The 19,909-nt window shown below is 33.2% G+C and overlaps 1 protein-coding gene across 13 annotated transcripts in view; it reads right to left on the reverse strand.

Annotated features, from left to right (window-relative positions):
- SOX6 (SRY-box transcription factor 6) overlaps positions 1–19,909 on the reverse strand; it is a 621,895-nt gene that overhangs the window by 262,536 nt on the left and 339,450 nt on the right. For all 13 annotated transcript variants that reach the window (XM_036861756.1, XM_036861767.1, XM_036861768.1 and 10 more), the window contains one exon: positions 4,368–4,457. In XM_036861756.1, coding sequence (XP_036717651.1) covers positions 4,368–4,457 — 90 coding nt within the window. The remainder of the gene's footprint in view (positions 1–4,367; positions 4,458–19,909) is intronic.

Genomic DNA, 19,909 nt, shown 5'->3' on the forward strand with positions numbered 1-19,909 from the left:
TTATGCAGTACATTAAAACAAGACTACACCATGACTAATTAGGGTTTATTTCATCAGTAAATTTGAAAAACAGAAACCAATAAGATATGCCATAAACTAAAATGCAATTTCTCATAGAAACTCCTAATAAAGTGGACTAGCATGATCTTTAATGATAAAAATCATTAAATCAACAGTCAATATAATACTTAATGGTGAAATATTAAAAACAATTCCATAAATTAAAAACTAAATAAAATACCTGCTATCACCTGTTATTATTTAATATTATTCTAGATATTCTAGGCAGTGTATTAAAAGAAGGGGTGAAAAAAAAGGAACCAATAACTGCTAAAAAAGAGGAGAAAACATATCAGCTGAAATATGACTAGAGCTAATAAGTCTGACAAAAAGGGAAGTTATAAAATGAATAAGCAAAATTTACTAACACCCCCAAATATAGTAACAAAAATAGAGTAGTATGAAAAATATCTCATTCATAAGAGCAAGTAAAAATATTAAATATTATGAAGGAAACATCAAAGGAAATGTGCAGAATCTGTATATAAAAAACAAAACATTGTTGAAGGACATAAAAGAACTGAGTAAGTTATTTGGAGTGGAAAGATTCAATGCTAAAAAGATTTGTTATCCCATAGTTTTATAATCTTTTAAAAAAAATCACTTTGCAATTTTAATTAACAACATATAAATCTAAGATAAACTTTAGAGAAGTATACAAACACCTTAAAGAATAATTATGAATGAGGTCTTGCAATACTTTCCAAAGATACTATAAAGCTACAGTGATTAATATAGCCTAGCACTGTAAAAGTTTAGGTAGAAAGATAAATGGAATAGAGCCAAAAACTGAGAAATGGCTCCAAATATGTAATCAGTATGTAATAAAAGATGTTATTTCAAGTCAGATGGGACAAGATGGGTTACTTAATAAATGATACAGAGATATTTGGTTAACTCGAGAAAAAAATTAAGTTATATCTCTGGTTGAAATTATACTCAAAATATATTCAAGATGAATCAAAGACTTAAGTGTATAAAAATATAGTCAAAGAATTGGAAGAAAATATAGTAGAATATTATATAATTTTAGACTGGGAGAAGCCTTTCTAAACAAACCCCAAACAGAAAAAAAAAAAAAAAAGAGCATTAAAAAAGGGAGGCAAAGATTTAACAACAAAACCATAAAGTAAAGAAAATGCCAAAATATACATATATGAAAAAGGCTAATACCATTAAAATATACATTAAGAGCCTTAAAAACCATAAAAACTAGACAAATCCTTTAAAGGAAAAATGGGCAAACAACATAATAAACAGATAATTCACAAAGGAAGAGACATTTAATACAAATAAATTCATGTAAAACTTTTCATTCTCAATAAAAATCAAAAGAATTCAAATTAACTCAGCAATAATATGTTATATTCCCTTATCAAACTGGCAAGAAATGTTTAAAATAATAATACTTGCTACTGAGGGCAAGGGAATACTTGCAGATACTGCTGGTGAGAGCACAGAACACTATATCTGAAGGGCAATGTGAATCAAAAGCCTTTTTTAAAAAAGAACACCTTCTTTGACCCAGTAATTTCACTTTTTAGAAATATATCGTAAGAAAATAACCACTAATTGACACGGAAAAGTATTAAAAAGTTACCCATGTTCAAGGTTTTCTTTATAATGACAAACAATAAAAACAACTTAAATATTGAATAAAAGACTCAGTTAAATTATAAGAACCTCACTTTATGCAATATTTTCTGCAAATAAGAATAATAGTTTAGAAGATGACCTAATCAGGGAAATTCACAATATATCATTAAGTGGGAAAAACAGATTACAAATGAATAGTAAAAGGATGATTCCAATTTTAAGGGAAAAAAATTTTTATGCATAAATTAAAATGGAAAGGATATACACTATAATACAGGTAGAATGAAAGGGCAATTATATTTTCCTTTGGGTGTGTTTATATACTTTTTACAATAAATGTATATGAATTTTGTAATGAGGGAAAAATAATGAGATAAATAAATACACACGCTTGAGATATACTGAACACTAATAACCCACTGCAGTATGTTTTTCTTTTCTTTTCTTTTAATTTATTTTTTGGCCGCACTGCGCAGCATGCAGTGTCTTAGTTCCCCGACCAGGGAGTGCACCGGTGCCCCCAGCAGTGGAAATGCGGAGCCCTAACCACTGGACTGCCAGGGAATTCCCCTAGTATGTTTTTCTTGGAGATAGTATTTAGATCACCCTATAATTTCAGAATAATTATAACTAATTTTGGTGGCTAATAACTGATCTGATCTCACCTACAATAAAAATGTATGTTGAGTTTCAGCAGTGGCTGAATCAAACTATTTGAACACTACTTTAACTAAATTTTTTTCAATTTTTTATATTATTGGTATACTTTTTGTATAATGTTTATGGTGACAAAATATTAAGATGTAAAGAGAGACACTTATGTAGAGTAAATCAAAATGAAAAATTTAGTAAGAATCTTATCTTCTATGCCCATAAAACTGAGGGTAGCACACAAATGAAAGTTTACACTTCACATACAGAATCCAGAAAAGAAAAAGTTAAAGAATTTGAAAAGCCTAATTTTGCATGTTTCACTTTTGAGATTTATATATTTTGATTATATAAAACTAGTACAGTTTTTGCATTTTTAGAATCAAAAATAAAGATAGAAAGTGGAAGGGGGAAAGATAACCCAAAGCATAAAAACTCGATGCTGAATCATAACATAATAAAATGTTAGCTTCCACATTACTGAGAGAAAGCAAGACCCCCATCATTCACGCTGGCAAAAGCTTGCCTTTGCATAAACCATTTTTGTTCTCACTGTCATAAAACCAATGACTTTGGAAAGGGAAGAAAACACAGAATGACGTGCAAAGTAGCACACACCATGTTATTGCAGCTGGATAAAGAATATGTCACTAATGACTTTCTTTCTACCCGTCAGTTTTAAGTTGAGTTTCTCTTTTTTTTCCAAAATAGCAAATGGCCTTTATGAGTACAAAACAGAAGCAGTGAAATTCAAAATAATATCCAATTTCCACTTGATTTTGATACTGCATTAGTTAATAGAATGAGTTATTAATTATTTCTTGGAAAAGATATGACTCCCTTTTCTCTTCATTTGAGTTGAACATAACATGCCTGAACACTAAGCAATTTTCTGTAATAAATTCAAAATAAAATTTTCATCAGATAGTTATCGCCAAATGTTCATCTTAAATGAGGAATTATCCATGGGAATATTCACCTGAAGTCATTTGATAAATTCAGAAAACTAATGTAATTAAGTTCCCAAATTGTCAGGTCAAGTCAGAGTGATGACTGTCTGTAAGGGACAACTGAAAAAATTAATTAGTGACAATGGATTCTATTCATGATACCAAAAGCTAATGATACAGCACTTCATCTCCATAAAGGAATCAACAAGAGAGAACTGGGCAAAAAGTATAGCTTCTTAACTGATAGGGCAGCTTAATTCTGTAATGGATTGGGACTGCCCACTTCTTAACATGTTTCAAAATAATAACATCAATCACTTATCTTTAAAAATAAAGATGCTCATTCTCATCCGGGTTGGAGATCATGAAATGTTAAGTCCGGTGAAATCTGATTGAGATTAATCAACCTACAATCCTATGGGCAGTTAATAACAACCACAACTTTCCCTCATGAGGACTTTCTTAAGTGCCAGGCAGTTTTAAAAGCTTTACATATACTAATTCTCTAAATGAGCCTATGAAGTAGGTATTTTTATTATCCTCAGTTTAGATACAAGGAATTCAAAACATAGAAAGCTTCAGTGACTTGCCCAAAATCACTCATCTAGTAAGTGACAGAACCAGGATTTGAACAGGTAAACAGGCCTCAGAATCCAGCCATAAACCATAAACAGCACATTCTATAAACTCCTTTTTTACAGTTACTACAGCTGACCCTTTTTGATCAGAAGAAATTCAAATCAGTGATTTGGATTCATCAATTAAGCTATTATTATGATTTCAAAAGGAAGGATTAAAATTATCTTTAACTTAATTTGTTCATCTTTGACATAACCTTTTTTCTTTTTCATACTTTTTGTTCAGTAAACTAATGAAGCAGTTTATCCTGTAAGTTATATGTTTATAGACTAAAAAAAGAAAGGGCAAAACTTTCATTCTATAAACATTACAAAAGAATAAAGTTCAGGAACACACTATACATTTACCCTCTCAAATATAAACAAATATTAGAGGTAAGAATTTAATGTTAGGGCACAGAAGATAAGCAAATGTGTTGTGGAGCAAAATAATATTTCTACATTGATATGTTTGATATTTTGTATATTGTACCTTTAATTTCTCCAAGAAGTTCACTGGTATTTAATCTTTCCATTTTTTCCTTCCAGTCTTTTGAAAGTAGTTTTTCCATGCAGGAGGAATCTATTAAAATAAAAAAGTAAGTATTAAAACTATTACACATGTATTTGATAAGTATTAAAATATTACAAATACAGAAGGCTGTGGAGTTTATGGAGAAATTCTGTTATTCAAAAATGATTAAAGCTATTTTTTGTTGTTGCTGTTTTAACCCTAGGATACAGACAATTATATTCCGTTATCTACTATAAAATACCACAACTAAATTTTTTTTTGCTGGAAGATTATTTAAACTACTCCCACGAAAAAAAAAGATAATGCTCAATAACCTTATCTTGGTATTATAATTATAGTTAATTAATATTCAGCCAGCATTTATCATTTCTTAGACCAACTGGACAGAACAAGGGGCTTTTTCGTACAAGCTTAAGTTTAGATATTATTCCTTTCAAACCAGGTGATGTTTTTTAAGTCCAAGCAAAATTCATGTGCTATTCAAGGAAGAATGATAAATCTTCAAAGGAGAAGAGACCAATCGACCTGTAACTACTTAGTCCTTACAAAGAAATAAACATACGGCAACTTTTGTAAAATACTCATTTAGAGTAAAATGCAAAGAAAATAAAGTCATGATGTTCTCTGTCCCCCAGTAATGAAAACAGTTAAAACTTTTCTCTTATATAAAAAGAGATGCATGATCTTTTCAAGAAAATCCTTATTTAAACGCTACTTGAACTACTGCGTTTCTAAATAGCATACTAGATTACACTTGTTTCTATTAATATTCATAAAGTTTACAGAAGTTTAAATTTTAGAATGTTCTAATAATTAGCAAATTTTTATCAATGAGTTATTTTTTCTCTCTGTTCAGATGGATTCGCAACTGGAGCTACTGCTTACAACTATTTACGTGTATCTTTTAAGCCTCAAATCTTAACAAACAGGCCATGTTTCCAAAAGGGAAAGCAGATTTAAATACTCAATCCTTAGTGCAAAGAATACTCCCATTAAACTTTAACATTCCAAGTGTCAAAATTCTGATAACTCCTTTTTTAAATTATATTTAAAATAATTACTTCAATTCCAAATGCCTTTTCTCTCCCATATCAGTACCTATCTCTGTAGCATTTTCCCTTTCATTTTTTCTCCAACTTCTAAATCCTCCTTGAATTTTTCAGAATGACAGTAAGGTCAAGATGGATCTGAAGGGTTTTAGAAACTAGATAAGCTTTAAAAAGAAGACAGTGAGCCCCGGGTAAGAGATGAGAGGACTACGGCATGGTTAGAAAGTATTGGTGAAAACAATTAACGTTTGTTCGTGACATGATCAATCAATCAAGGAATGGACAGAATCCAGATCAGTATGTTGGGAAATGGCTGATGAAGAACAACCATATTAGCTCTCTATCACAGAAGCTAAAGTTCTTTCTAAATAGAAGTCAGCTTGATTCTATTAAGTGAAAGCTCCCTGCTCCTTCCCTTACTTCTTCCCTTCTTTCCTTTCCTCCTTCTTTCCTTCCAGTCTTTCCTATTAATTATTTTCTTAGGCTTCAACCAGTGACCTACCACTGTGATTAAAAACTGGATTCTGAGTGACCTGCCAATAGGGCCTATATGCATATGCGTATGTTCAGTTTGTATTTAATTTTCAAAATGTTCTCTTGTTACTTTTATTTTAAATTCAGAATCAAGGTGTATACTTCGTTCCATACATATTTTGTTTTTATGCTAAAGTCATAGAAAAGATAATACTAGGTTTGAGAGTTAAGAAGCAAAATCTTCAAAGCCATGCCTATCAGAGATTACTTTTTCTCAAATCAGGTTTAAATTTCTGGATATAACATTAGACCATGTATAAGAATAATCAACAAAATGTTTTCAACTTCCTGTCTTACTCAGTTTTGTTACTTTTTTTTAACCGTTTCATACATGTTATAACATTGTACTAAACTGATAATCACTGATATGAATGCTAAAGCATAACTTGTTTGGTTAAAATTTGAGTTGAGTGCACATATTATAATGGTCAAGACAAAATCTCAATTGACTAGTAATGATCCAAAATTCACAGCAAGTTCATAAACTAGGATTAGATACACACTAAATGTAAAACAGGCTAAAATATGTCTCTCATTTCTATTAATAGACCTGAAATCTTTCAGAGCTCCAGAAAAAGAATGCTGAAACTTCATGGGAGAAAAACAGAACTATATGGACAACAAGAATATACACTTCAAACATTTATCAAATAAGTCTGAAGACACAGCTTTACATAAAAGCTAATCATTAATAAAATGGTTAATAAATTCAAAACATTTCACATTCCTATTAGAAAATTAATTCTTACCATAATGCTGAGTTAATCTAGCTATATGAGTTCCCATTTCAGTAGAAGACACTGAGGGGAAAAACATAAAGCAGGCTTTCCAAGTTTATATTTATAGCCCATGAAAATATTTAGTAACAATCACTGATTGCCTTTAGCTACAGGACAATAAAAGTCACTACATACAACTTTATCAGCATTTAATCTCAATTCTAGGAGACTCCAGGAATATTCAAAACTGTGAGAAGGTCTCTTGAAAAACTGAGCTTTTTCACCTAATTATCTGTCTGCCAGACCTCTAAGGGCATACATACCACAATTAGTACTAAGCACATCCCATACTGTAATGTAAAACAAGTAAGGTGAGGGAAAAAGACCAAAAGATGCAGTACCAGAAGATGTACTAAATGCTACATAGGCAGAGGATACTACAGCCTCTACCAAGACGTTTCTGTCTTGAAATGAGGAAATATATGCTAGATAAAGTTAAAAATGAAATTTATATTTTCAAATTTCCCACTCAAAACAATATCCAGGTAAGGGTAAAAATTAACGGCATTCATCCTCCTGTGCCACATACGTCAACTACATTAACAGGACACTAGCTTTACAGAGGCAGTTGATCATATCAGACTTTGCCCCTTTCTGATCATGCACAAATGCAAAAATCAAAGAGGTCAAGATAAGTAAAGAAGTCCAGTTTGCTTTATGTCCATGCAAAGAGTAAGCTCATGTTTCAATTCAGTACTTATGCAGGGTTCCAAATGGAAAAAAAAAGAACTAAACATCACCCGGATATTCTTGGATAACTCTACACAGATAACTATGTTTTACATGATTGACTTGAAACATCTAATATGGTTATGGTAGTGCCACAGTCCTCAAAACAATGAAAAAATATACAGTATATTTTATTATCTGAGTTTGACTACTCAAATTTTAGTATTTTGACTGAGCTGTTTTCAGCTAAACAGGAGAGAAACTACATACCTTTTGGAAATTGAGATAAAGAAACACAACATTATAGTATCACAATATTATAGTGTGTGTCACCGTAATATGTACACATTAAAAATGAATGTAAGCCATAACACCTCAGTATAAAAGTGGAAAATGCCAAAATTAATTCCTCTTACTTTGAAAGAATTAGTGTCCATAAACCAATACATATTCAATGAAATATGAGTTTATTATATTTATCTTGTCTAATTTTTGTAAATAGTGTGATAAAAACAGGACTGTCAAAAATCGAGTTGCACTTCAGTTCTTGCTTATTTTTAATCAAGGATGTAACAGGTTCTGATATGTTATAAATTAATTCTCAGTTGCATAGCTTTTGTCTTTCCTTTTCCTTTGCAAATTTAAGTTTTTCCATTTCAATAACCTTTTTCTAAGGAAAAAAGGAAAGATATCATAATGGATTGCAAAGCAATGTTTCTGCTTCCTAAATACCTAGGTTTCAGGCCAGGTAAGTCAGGAATGCTTTATCGTGCTAATAATTAATTTTACAGTACAAGGGAAATTTGAAGTGAGAGTATGTGAGATATTTATTTCCTAATCTATATGACGATATTTTAAGAACAATTTAAAATTATTCCTAGTTAAACAAAGCTGCAGCAGTGTTAACTACTATTCTGAGCAAAATAAAGGGTCAAAGAGAGTAAATAAAGAAATCATCATTAAAATTAAATCATGGGGGAACGGGAAAGGATAATGGGAAAAATTTTTTATCGTACTTTAAAACAATTTACCTGTGAGTAAACACTTTTATCATTATTCCCTTTACCTCAAAGTGATAAAGTTAGAAATGCTGAAACATTAGAAATATGACATAGAAAATAACTTTAAAATACCTTAGTGAGAAACAACAATGACTGCTCCCCCTGTATACAGATCCTACTGCTTTATTAACCCTTTTAAGAAAATATTCAAGCAATCCCTTTTATTTTTACCACAGGAATCATAAATTTCAAAAGCAATAAATTTTTTATGTATCCAAACAATGATAACTTATTAAAAGTATCCTTGACCTTGGTTTACAACTAATTCTGACAATATATATTTATATCCCTGCTGATCATCAATCTCACATTTTTCATTAGGAAACAGAGATGCACATGCCAGTTACTGTACATTTTTCCACAGTGACGAGTGCTCCACAATACAGTGGGATAAAATTGGAGCTTGGAGAGCTTGAAGAGCACTCTTAAATTTTAATTAAAACCCTCCAAGCTCACTAAAAATAATTAGACACAAAAATGTGCCAGTTTTATTTTGAAGTCACTATAACGTGCAAAGCACACTCCCTGACGACTGCTCATGCTCTCATTCTCTCTCTCCCTCTCTCCAATGAAACAACTGATTTTCCAAATACGAACAAGGCGGTATAAATAGAGGCTGTTTTCAATCCTGCTCTTCATGCTGGGAAGCTGACAGAAAAGACAGTAGAGTGGGTTTTTCAGACCACACCAAATGAACCTAGAATAACTTGCCTAACCAAGAGTTCGAATCACTGACAAACTCTAGATAAAATTCAGTCTTCAAGGAACACCACGGGTTATATCACTGATCTTTTTTGATCCAAAAGCCAAACCTTTAACCTCTTAAATGTTTTTGCTTTCTTAAAATATCTCATACAATGCTATATTCCATCCTATTTTTAGCCAAGCAGCAAGAGAAGGCATGCCTTTCCCATACAGCAGGGCAATGATATAAACATCAACACAGATGCTCTGCCAGGAAGAGCTGGACTTCTCAAGCACTTGATCATTAAGGAATGCACCAACTGTTTTGGATAATCTCGTGCCAGCTCCCCTTTTGCTCCACACTCCCCTCTGGGAGTGGCCAAACTTGTCCTGGTCTTAATTTTTCATTTTACTCCTCCATAGCCTCCCCCCATCCCCAAAAAGATGAGAAATGGCATTTATGCCTAGCAATGAAAAAGCAGGCTCACTTCCCCAAACAGACCAAAACTTTCAAACAATTAACCCTCCCCTCTTCTTTCAGATAAATTACTAAGTATAAAATGCAATCTGTTTCCTTTGTTTATTCAATATGAACAATTTGTAAATGACTCAAGGATAAAATTCAGAAAATGTTGTGCTAAATTAGAACCATTATAAACATGCTAATGACTCAATGCTTGAGTAAAACACGCATGATCGGTGTGAAGAAATAGATTTAGTTCCAGTGAAATTCTGTTGTGCTGCTTTAAAACGATTTGGTCATTAAATCAGATATATTCCTTCCAGGAAAAATGTTAATTCCACAACCACTTTACTAGATAATATACTGTGAGTGTCTCTGTGTGCGTGTGTCAATGGGAGCTATTGAAAATGTCATTAGAACTGTTAGATGCAAGATTTTGACATGTTCATGAGGAAGAGAAAACCCCACATTTGAAAGCTGCCGAAATACACATATAGACATCATCACACAGGGTGCAATATTCTCTCTTTGCACTGTTTTGATCTACCAAAGTCTGATAATTTTTTATAGGGACCCCTTAAAACTGGCACTTAACATACATTCATGGAAGTCACATTGTTCTATATGTACAGGTAAGAGGTATATCTCTTTCATCTGCTTTCCAAAGCTGCTGAACACCTAAAACAATATCAGAAGGATCATTCAAAACCAAATTCCTCTCCCATATCTATCAAAGTACAACTGCTACCAATGCCAGTATAGAAAAAGAGGGAAATATCCAGCAGGTAAATCAGAGGCTCACAGCCTCCTGCTGTAGCTGAGACTTCAATGATCACTAAGACCAAAACCCCATTTCAGAAATGAGGAAACAGAGTCAAGATAAGGAAGTCACTTGCCTTGCCCAAGGCCAAACAGTTGGTGACAGAGCCCTGACTCTAGTTCAGTGTTGGTTTTACTGAAATGACTATTTAAATCATTATTTGAACATCAGTTTTAGTCTCTACGATGCAGCATTCAATAATAGAAAATGAATAATTACATCTATTATTAATTGCTTCAGATATGAAGCTCTAGTTCTTTAGAGAAGGGTGCTAAAAATTCGAGGTATTGCAGTGAAAGTAAATAGTGTTCAACAGCCAATTCTCCCATACATACTCCATTACTCTGGTCTTCCTGTTCCTCCATATTTCATTTTCCATAATGCCTTATCTTTTTTGAACTAAGAGCTTTCTTTTCCTGAAGTCATCCACTGAGGAATAGCTAAGATGCTGCTTCAAAATACTCTTGAACTCGAAAAGTAACTCCTTCCAAATTATATTTTATTTCATGTACAAGAAGTAAGTGTGCAGCCTGACACTATTTTCTGCTGCTCCATTGCCAAAGGCTAAGGTATTCAAACCATATGACATGGGACACTGCTCTTTGGGTTCTACAAATGTTTGACTTCATTTTTACTCTTTCATATACATATTTAACTGCTTTTTAAAAACTTTATAGAACTGTGGAAACAATAATTTTTGTGTGCCCACTGTGTCCTATACTCCTTCTTTTGATTTCTTTGGGGAAATAGTGCTGAATGCCACTCTTGTCCTGATGGAGTTGTCAATCACAGGGCTTTGCCGTCTGCTTCCTACTGCTCCTCCCAGCCACTCAGAGAAATTTGACCCAGTCAGAATTCTCTCCTGGAACTATCTGGAAAGGCTCTCTTATGCTCAAGTTGAAAGCTATAAGCATGTGGGCCTGGGATCAATCGTCATGGCCATTCTCCCTGGCACATGGAGAGTCTGTATGCAATAAGAATGAATGAAGCCAAAAATACTAAGAAAAGTAGAGAGGAGCAGATAGGAAAAGAGAGAGGGAAAAAAACAATCTTTACATCATGTTAGCATACTTACATCCCCAAAGAGCTAAAGCCAAATTCTGCTCCTGGGATTCTTGATAATGTAAGCCAATATATTCCTGTTTTTGCTTACTCTATTTGAGTTGGGTTTCTGCCAGTTGTAACTTACCAAAAAAAACTAAACAACAAGAAAACTGTAACAAAAACTGTCATACACGTTCAAATGTGTTATGTTCCAAAGTTTAATACACTGAAAATCACCAATGCATTAACTTGTACTACCAGAGTAAAACATTTATTACGCAAACCTTGAAATAAACCTCTTGCTATATTGAAAGATATGCAACAATGTTACGGTAAAATACTATAGGACTGATATTTACAATTATTTAGTTATCTGAATTAGGATTTTCTGAACATGATGCAACCAAAAGAAAATACAGCAGAAATAAGGTAGAAGCTTAAAACATTAAAAACAATAACAACAACTCCCATCTAAGATCAACAAGCCCCGCTTTCAGTTTCGTGTTCATCAAAACAGCTTCACTGTTCTGGTCAGTTGACTTTATATTTAAAATTATAAAATAAAATTACACAATAAGATTTTACTGATAAAATATCCCTTCTTATATGTTTTATTTATGTATTGGCAATCCATAAGAGATCAATTTAAGATAAGGTTATACTCAAGTTGGTTTTAAGGGTCCTCCATAATCTGGCCCTAGTGATTCATCTCCTATTATTTTTGCTACCTGAAACTCTTCATTCTGTTCAAATGAATTCACCAAACATACCTCCCTCTTCTGTACATGTCTTGTGTTTTTTCACTTCCACACCTTTGATCATGACATCCTCCTGATACTAATGTCTCCCCACTTCTTAATGCTTATGAAAAACCTTCCTATTCTGTGCTGCCTGCATTAAATACCACCTCCTCAATTATGCCTTGATTTACCACTTGAAGCATAAATTCTCATCCTCTGAAAAGCAAAGTAGCACTTGCTGAGCACATATTATCTCTCAGGCACTGTATTTTTTACATTTTTTTCATGTATCAACTCATTAACTCAATTTCATAACTCTTTCTTCTATATCTACCACTGCTATTACTTATCAATTTTACCACCATATGACTAGATATATGGTCAAGTTCATACTATATTAACTTAATACTAAATATTAAGTTCCTTGATGGTCAGGGAATGTTTCCAATACCACTTTGTGTTCTTCCATATTACTTAAGCTCTGCACATAGTAAGTACTAAAACAAATTCTTTAATATACTAAAGAAGATCACTTTGTGTGTGTTAAGGAGTGACAGAACTACTTTTTTATTAACTATATTGATAAATAATTTAATATATATCATATAATAAATGCACCCATCTTAAATGTGTATTTGATCAATTTTGTCAAATTACACATTCATGTAGCTGCCACCACAAAGAAAATATAGAACATTTCCAAAAAGTTATTGTATGTTCCCTTTCAGTCATTTATCCATAATCCTAACCCAGGCAACCACCGATCTGACTTCCATTGCTATAGAATAATTTTGCCTACTCTTGAATTTTATAAAAATGAAAGTATAAAGTATGTAATTTTTGGATATGAATCCTTCCAAATAGCATAAAATTTTCGAGATTCAATCATGTTGCAGGATGTATTAGTACTTTGGTCCTTTTTGTTAATGGGTAGATTTCCATTGTATAAATACACCACAAATTGTTTATCCATTCATCTGTTTTTGGACATGCGGTTTTCTCCCACTTTTGGGCTATTATGAAAATTCATTCATAAGTCTTTTTATAAATATACATCTCTTTTTTCCCTCTAAAAATGGAATTTCTTCTAAACGTGGGGTCGTTATAGGCCTGACTTTATAAGAAACTGCCAAAAAGTTTTCCAAAGGGGCTGTATCATTTTACACTTCCACCAACAATGCATAAGAGATCTAGTTGCTTTATACCCTCATGAACACTTCTTAGCGTTACTACTTTAATTTTAGTCATTCTAGTGAGTGTATAGTGGTATCTCAGTGTGGTTTTAACTTACATTTACATTTCCTCAATGACTAAAGAATAAAATATACTTTCATGTGCTTATTGACCGTGTGCATATCTACTTTTGTGAAGTGTTGTTCAAATATTTTACCTATTTTTATATTTAATCATTTGTCTTTTTCTTAGTGAGTTTTATTTATATTTATATATGCTTTATAAATTACATATTTATACAATTATATATATAATACATATAATTTATTATATATTACATATACATAAGTTATTTATGAATATAAACAGGTACATATCTTTTATATATTTATATGTATTGTGAGTATTTTTACCTAGTCTGCAGTATGCCTCTTTATTTTCACAATGTATCTTTTGAGGATCCATTGTTTCTTAATTTGATATTATCCAATTATCAAGGTTTTTTCTTTATGATTAGTGTTTTCATCTAAGAAATCTTTACCTACACCAAGATCACAAAGTATTCTATATTTTCTTCTAGAAGCTTTATGTTTTACTTTTATTTTAGATCTGTGATCCATTCTGTTATTTCGTGTGCATAGGTCTATTTCTGGATTCTCTGTTCTGTTTTACTGATCAATTCATTATCCTTATACCAATACCAAACTGTTTTGATTACTGAGCTTTACAGTAAGTCTTGGAATCACATAGAATTAGTCCTCCATGTTTGTTCTTCTATTTCAAATTTGTTTTGGCTATCCTTGTTCCTTTGCATTTCCATTTGTATTTTAGAATCAGCTTGCCCGCTTCCTCCCAAAAAAACACCTTGGATTTTATTGGATTTGCCTTGAATCTACAGGTCACTTTCATCCTTTATTACTTTTAATATAAATATTGAAAGCTATGAATTTCCCTCAAAGTACTGTTTTAATTTTATCCCACATATTTTGTTAGGTTATGTTTTCATTATCATTCACTTCAATATATTTTACAATTTTCCTTGTTCTTTTTCTTTGTTATATGGTTTAGTTATATGTATGTGGTTTAGTTGCCAAACATTTGGGATTTTTAAAATTTTCCTTTTGTTATCTATTTGTAATTTATTTCCATTGAGAACAAGAAATATACTCTACATAATTTCAGTCCTTTTATGTTTATTCAGACTTGTTTTATGGCCTAGCATATGCTTTATCTAGTGAGATTTGCATACACACTTGAAAAGAATAACTATTCTGCAGTTTTGGTTTTTTTGTTTTATTTATTTATTTATTTTTTTGGCTGTGTTGGGTCTTTGTTTCTGTGCGAGGGCTTTCTCTAGTTGTGGCAAGCGGGGGCCACTCTTTATCGTGGTGCGCGGGCCTCTCACTATCATGGCCTCTCTTGTTGTGGGGCACAGGCTCCAGACGCGCAGGCTCAGTAGTTGTGGCTCACAGGCCTAGTTGCTCCATGGCATGTGGGATCTTCCCAGACCAGGGCTCGAACCTGTGTCCCCTGCATTAGCAGGCAGATTCTCAACCACTGCACCACCAGGGAAGCCCCCTATTCTGCAGTTTTTGAGTGTAGTACTCTATCAGTGTCAATTAGGTCAAATTGCTGGATAATGTTGTTCAGGTCTTCTATATTCTCATGGATTTTCTGTCTTTTTTTTTTTTCAAATTCTGAAAGAGGAGTATTGAAATCGCCAACAATAATTAGGTGGGAGACTTGTCTTTTTTTTCTTTCAGTCTGTCAACTTTTGCTTCATGTATTTTGAGCCTCTGTTTTTAAATGCATATACATTTAGAAACGTTATGTCTTCTTGATGACCTAGCTCTTTAATCGTTATGAAATATCTTTTTGATCTCTGGTAATATTCCTTTTTCTGCAGTCTACTTTTATATTAACATAACCACTTCAGCTTTCTTATCATTAGTGTTTGCATGGTGTATCTTCACCCATCCTTTTACTTCAAACCTATCTACATCTTTATATTTACTGTGTTTCTTGTAGTCAGTATATTAATTGATTCTTGTTTTTTAATCCAATTTGATAATTTCTACCTTTCAAAGTTAGTACAATTAGTCCATTTACATTTAATGTAATTATTGTTAATAGAGTTCAAGTCTACCATTTTGCTATTTTTTCTATATTTTTCATCTGTACTTTGTTCCTTTTATCCTATTTCCTTGTCTTTTAATTAATTCAACTTTTTGGAATTAATTTATCTCCTCTATTGGTTTATCAGTATACCTCTTTATTTCACTATCTTATTGGTTGGTCAAGAATTTATAATATGTATCTTTTTTTTTTTTTTTAGAATAAGGCTCATTGCATTTTTATTTATTTATTTATTTATTTATTTATGACTGTGTTGAGTCTTCGTTTCTGTGCGAGGGCTTTCTCTAGTTGCGGCAAGTGGGGACCACTCTTCATCGCGGTGCGCGGGCCTCTCACCATCGCGGCCTCTCTTGTTGCGGAGCAGAGGCTCCAGACACTCAGGCTCAGCAGTTGTGGCTCACGGGCCCAGTTGCTCCGCGGCATGTGGGATCCCCCCAGACCAGGGCTCGAACCCGTGTCCCCTGCATTGGCAGGCAGATTCTCAACCACTGCACCACCAGGGAAGCCCTATAATATGTATCTTTAACTTACAACAGTCTATCATCAAGTAATATACCATTTCAGATACAATGTAAGAAACTTAAAAATGCTCCATCTTTTGTGCTATTGTTGTCATACATACTACTTTTACATGTTTTAAACTCCATAATACATTGTTACTGTTCTTGCTATAGAGCAAATTATAGCTAAATTATTAGAAACTATTAGAAAATGCCTTCAGATTTACCATTTTCAGTACTCTTCATTTCTTTTTAAAAACCTAAGTTTTCATCTAGAATTATTTTCCTTTAGCCTGACAAAATTTCATTAAAATTTTCCATAGAGAAAACTTGCTGGCAGTAAATTCTCCAAACTTTGCTTGTCTGAAATGCCTGTATTTCACCTTCAGGTAAAATTCAGGTGAATATTCAGGTGAAGAATATTTTTAATAAATATAGAATTCAAGGTTATTTTTTTTCTTTTAGGACTCCAAAAGACACCACTGCAATGTCTCTGACTTGTATTTTTTCTGATGTGAAGTCAGGGATAATTTCTATCTTTGTCCCACTATAAACAGTGTATCTTTGGCCATTTTTAAGATTCTCTTTCATTAGTTTTCACCAATTTTATTTTGGTGTCCTTTGATATACATTTTTCTTTGTGTTTATCCTTCTTGGACCTAGAGATTTATATTTTTGACAAATTTAGAATTTTTTCAGCCATTTTGTCTTAAAATATATATATATAAACCCGGTCTATCCTCTCTAGGTACTCTAATTGCACATGATACACCATTAGTTCTTAAAAGCTATGAGGCTCTGTTTATTTATTTATTTTTCCCTGCCTTTTTTCTCTCTGTGCTCCAGTCTGGATGGTTTCTATTACCCTGTCTTTAGTTTAACTAATCTTTTAATGTACAGCTAATTATTTGCATTTAAATTCTTCAAGTATTTTTTTTAATTTTCAGATATTGTATTTTTCACTTTTTGGATTTCTAAATTTTTTATTTTATTGTTTCCATTTCTCTCTTCAATATGTTCATATTTTCCTTCAATCCTTGAGTATATCTATATGGTAATTTTAAAGTCATTATCTGCTAATTCTAATATTATCTGTGTAATTTCTTAGTCTCTTTCTATTGACTGATTTTTGCTTCTTCATATGTCTAGTATTTTATTGTATATTGGGCAACAAGTATATTATATTGCTGAGTGTTTGGAATTTGTTCTTTTCCTTTAAATAGTATGAATTTTCTTCTGGTGGGTATTCATTTACTCACAGATCATCTGATCATTTTGAGGTTTCTTTTTAAGCTTTGTTATGGTGGGGATAGAGTACCATTTACTCTAGGGCTAATTTATCCTTATTCCAAAGATACAGCTTTTCTGGGTCTCCATTGAATGCCCTGGGTGTTTAATGAAGACATTGCACTGGAGAAAGTTGAAACTTAAATGTATCCCTATAATGTATGAACCATGATAGTTTTGCAGTTTACTAGTTTTTCTCTTCCAGGTAGTTGTTCTTTGCCAAGCTTCTTGTAGTCATACTCTATTCATGTATTGGGTTGGCCAAAAAGTTCATTCGGGTTTTCCATAAGAGCTTACGGAAAAACCCAAAAGAACTTTTTGGCCAACCCAATGGTATTAGTATTCAGCAAAAACTCAAGAGGACTCCTGACAAGACTTGTGGAGTTCTTTCTCTGTACAGCTTTCTTCACTCTCAGCATCCCCCCTGCAAATTACAGCCACTACAGTTTCCCCAAACTCTGACCCCTGATTGTTCAGGTCAGTGAGGTTGCCTTATAGTACTTGGGTTGGCTCTCCTTGCATCAGGGTCTGCTAAATGCCACCAGGTAGAAAGCCAGGATAATTAGGGCTCAGTTTGTTTTCCTTCCCTCATAGATTATAGTCTCCTGCTTCCTGCTTTCTAACTTCTTAAAACAGTTGCTACATATAGCTGATCAAGATCTCTTGTTTATATTAGTAGATTGAGTCTACTACCACTTACACATTTATGGCAGAAGCAGAACTACAATATACTTTTCAAAATAATGTTATCACAGAAAATCATTCTCTACCAGTTCCTTTTTTAATACTTTAGGGGTTTTTCCATTAATTTCATATTAATATTTTGGCTTTTTATAGGGGCATGGGGCAACTAATCTTCATAAAGGATTTTGAATGTCAGGGTTTTTTTTTAACATCTTTATTGGAGTATAATTGCTTTACAATGTTGTGTTAGTTTCTGCTGTATAACAAAGTGAATCAGCTAGAGGTATACATATGCCCCCATATCCCCTCCCTCTTGCGCTTCCCTCCCACCCTCCCTATCCCACCCCTCTAGGTGGTCAAAAAGCACCGAGCTGATCTCCCTGTGCTAAGCAGCTGCTTCCCACTAGCTATCTATTTTACATTTGGTAGTGTATATATGTAAATGCCACTCTCTCACATTGTCCCACCTTACCCTTCCCCCTCCCCATGTCCTCAAGTCTATTCTCTACAACTGTGTCTTTATTCCTGTCCTGCCCCTAGGTTCATCAAAACCATTTATTTTTTCGGTTCCATATATATGTGTTAGCATATGGTATTTGTTTTACTCTTTCTGACTTACTTCACTCTGTATGACACACTCTAGGTCCATCCACCTCACTACAAATAACTCAATTTCGTTTCTTTCTATGGCTGAGTAATAGTCCATTCTATATATGTGCCACGTCTTCTTTATCCATTCATCTGTCGATGGACACTTAGGTTGCTTCCATGTCCTGGCTATTGTAAATAGTGTTGCAATGGACATTGGTGTGCATGTCTCTTTTTGAATTATGGTTTTCTCAGGGTATATGCCCACTTGGGGGATTGTTGGGTCGTATGGTAGTTCTATTTTTAGTTTTTTAAGGAACCTCCATACTGTTCTCCATAGTGACTCTATCAATTTACATTTCTACCCACAGTGCAAGAGGGTTCCCTTTTCTCCACACCCTCTCCAGCATTTATTGTTTATAGATTTTTTGATGATGGCCATTCTGACTGGTGTGAGGTGATACCTCATTGTAGTTCTGATTTGCATTTCTCTAATGATTAGTGACGTTGAGCATCCTTTCATGTGTTTCTTGGCAATCTGTATGTCTTCTCTGGAGAAAGTCTATTCAGGTCTTCCGCCCATTTTTTGATTGGCTTGTTTCTTTTTTGTTTTGATATTGAGCTGCGTGAGCTGTTTGTATATTTTGGAGATTAAACCTTTGTCAGTTGCTTCGTTTGCAAATATTTTCTCCCATTCTGAGGGTTGTTTTCTCATCTTGTTTATGGTTTCCTTTGCTGTGCAAAAGCTTTTGAGTTTCATTAGGTCCCATTTGTTTATTTTTGTTTTTATTTCCATTTCTCTAGGAGGTGGGTCGAAAAGGATCTTGCTGTGATTTAGGTCATGGAGTGTTCTGCCTATGTTTTCCTCTAAGAGTCTTATAGTGTCTGGCCTTATATTTAGGTCTTTAATCCATTCTGAGTTTACTTTTGTGTATGGTGTTAGGAAGTGTTCTAATTTCATTCTTTTACATGTACCTGTCCAGTTTTCCCAGCACCACTTGTTGAAGAGGCTGTCTTCTCTCCATTGCATATTCTTGCCTTCTTTATCAAAGATAACGTGACCATAGGTGCCTGGGTTTATCTCTGGTCTTTCTATCCTGTTCCATTGATCTGTATTTCTGTTTTTGTGCCAGTATGTCCAATTCTGTTTTTCTTTCTCAAGATTGCTTTGGCTATTCGGGGTCTTTTGTGTTTCCATACAAATTGTGAAATTTTTTGCTCTAGTTCTGTGAAAAAGGCCATTGGTAGTTTGATAGGGACTGCACTGAATTTGTAGATTGCTTTGGGTA

This window comes from Balaenoptera musculus, chromosome 8 (genome assembly GCF_009873245.2).
Source record: "Balaenoptera musculus isolate JJ_BM4_2016_0621 chromosome 8, mBalMus1.pri.v3, whole genome shotgun sequence".
NCBI classification, from domain to species: Eukaryota; Metazoa; Chordata; class Mammalia; order Artiodactyla; family Balaenopteridae; genus Balaenoptera; species Balaenoptera musculus.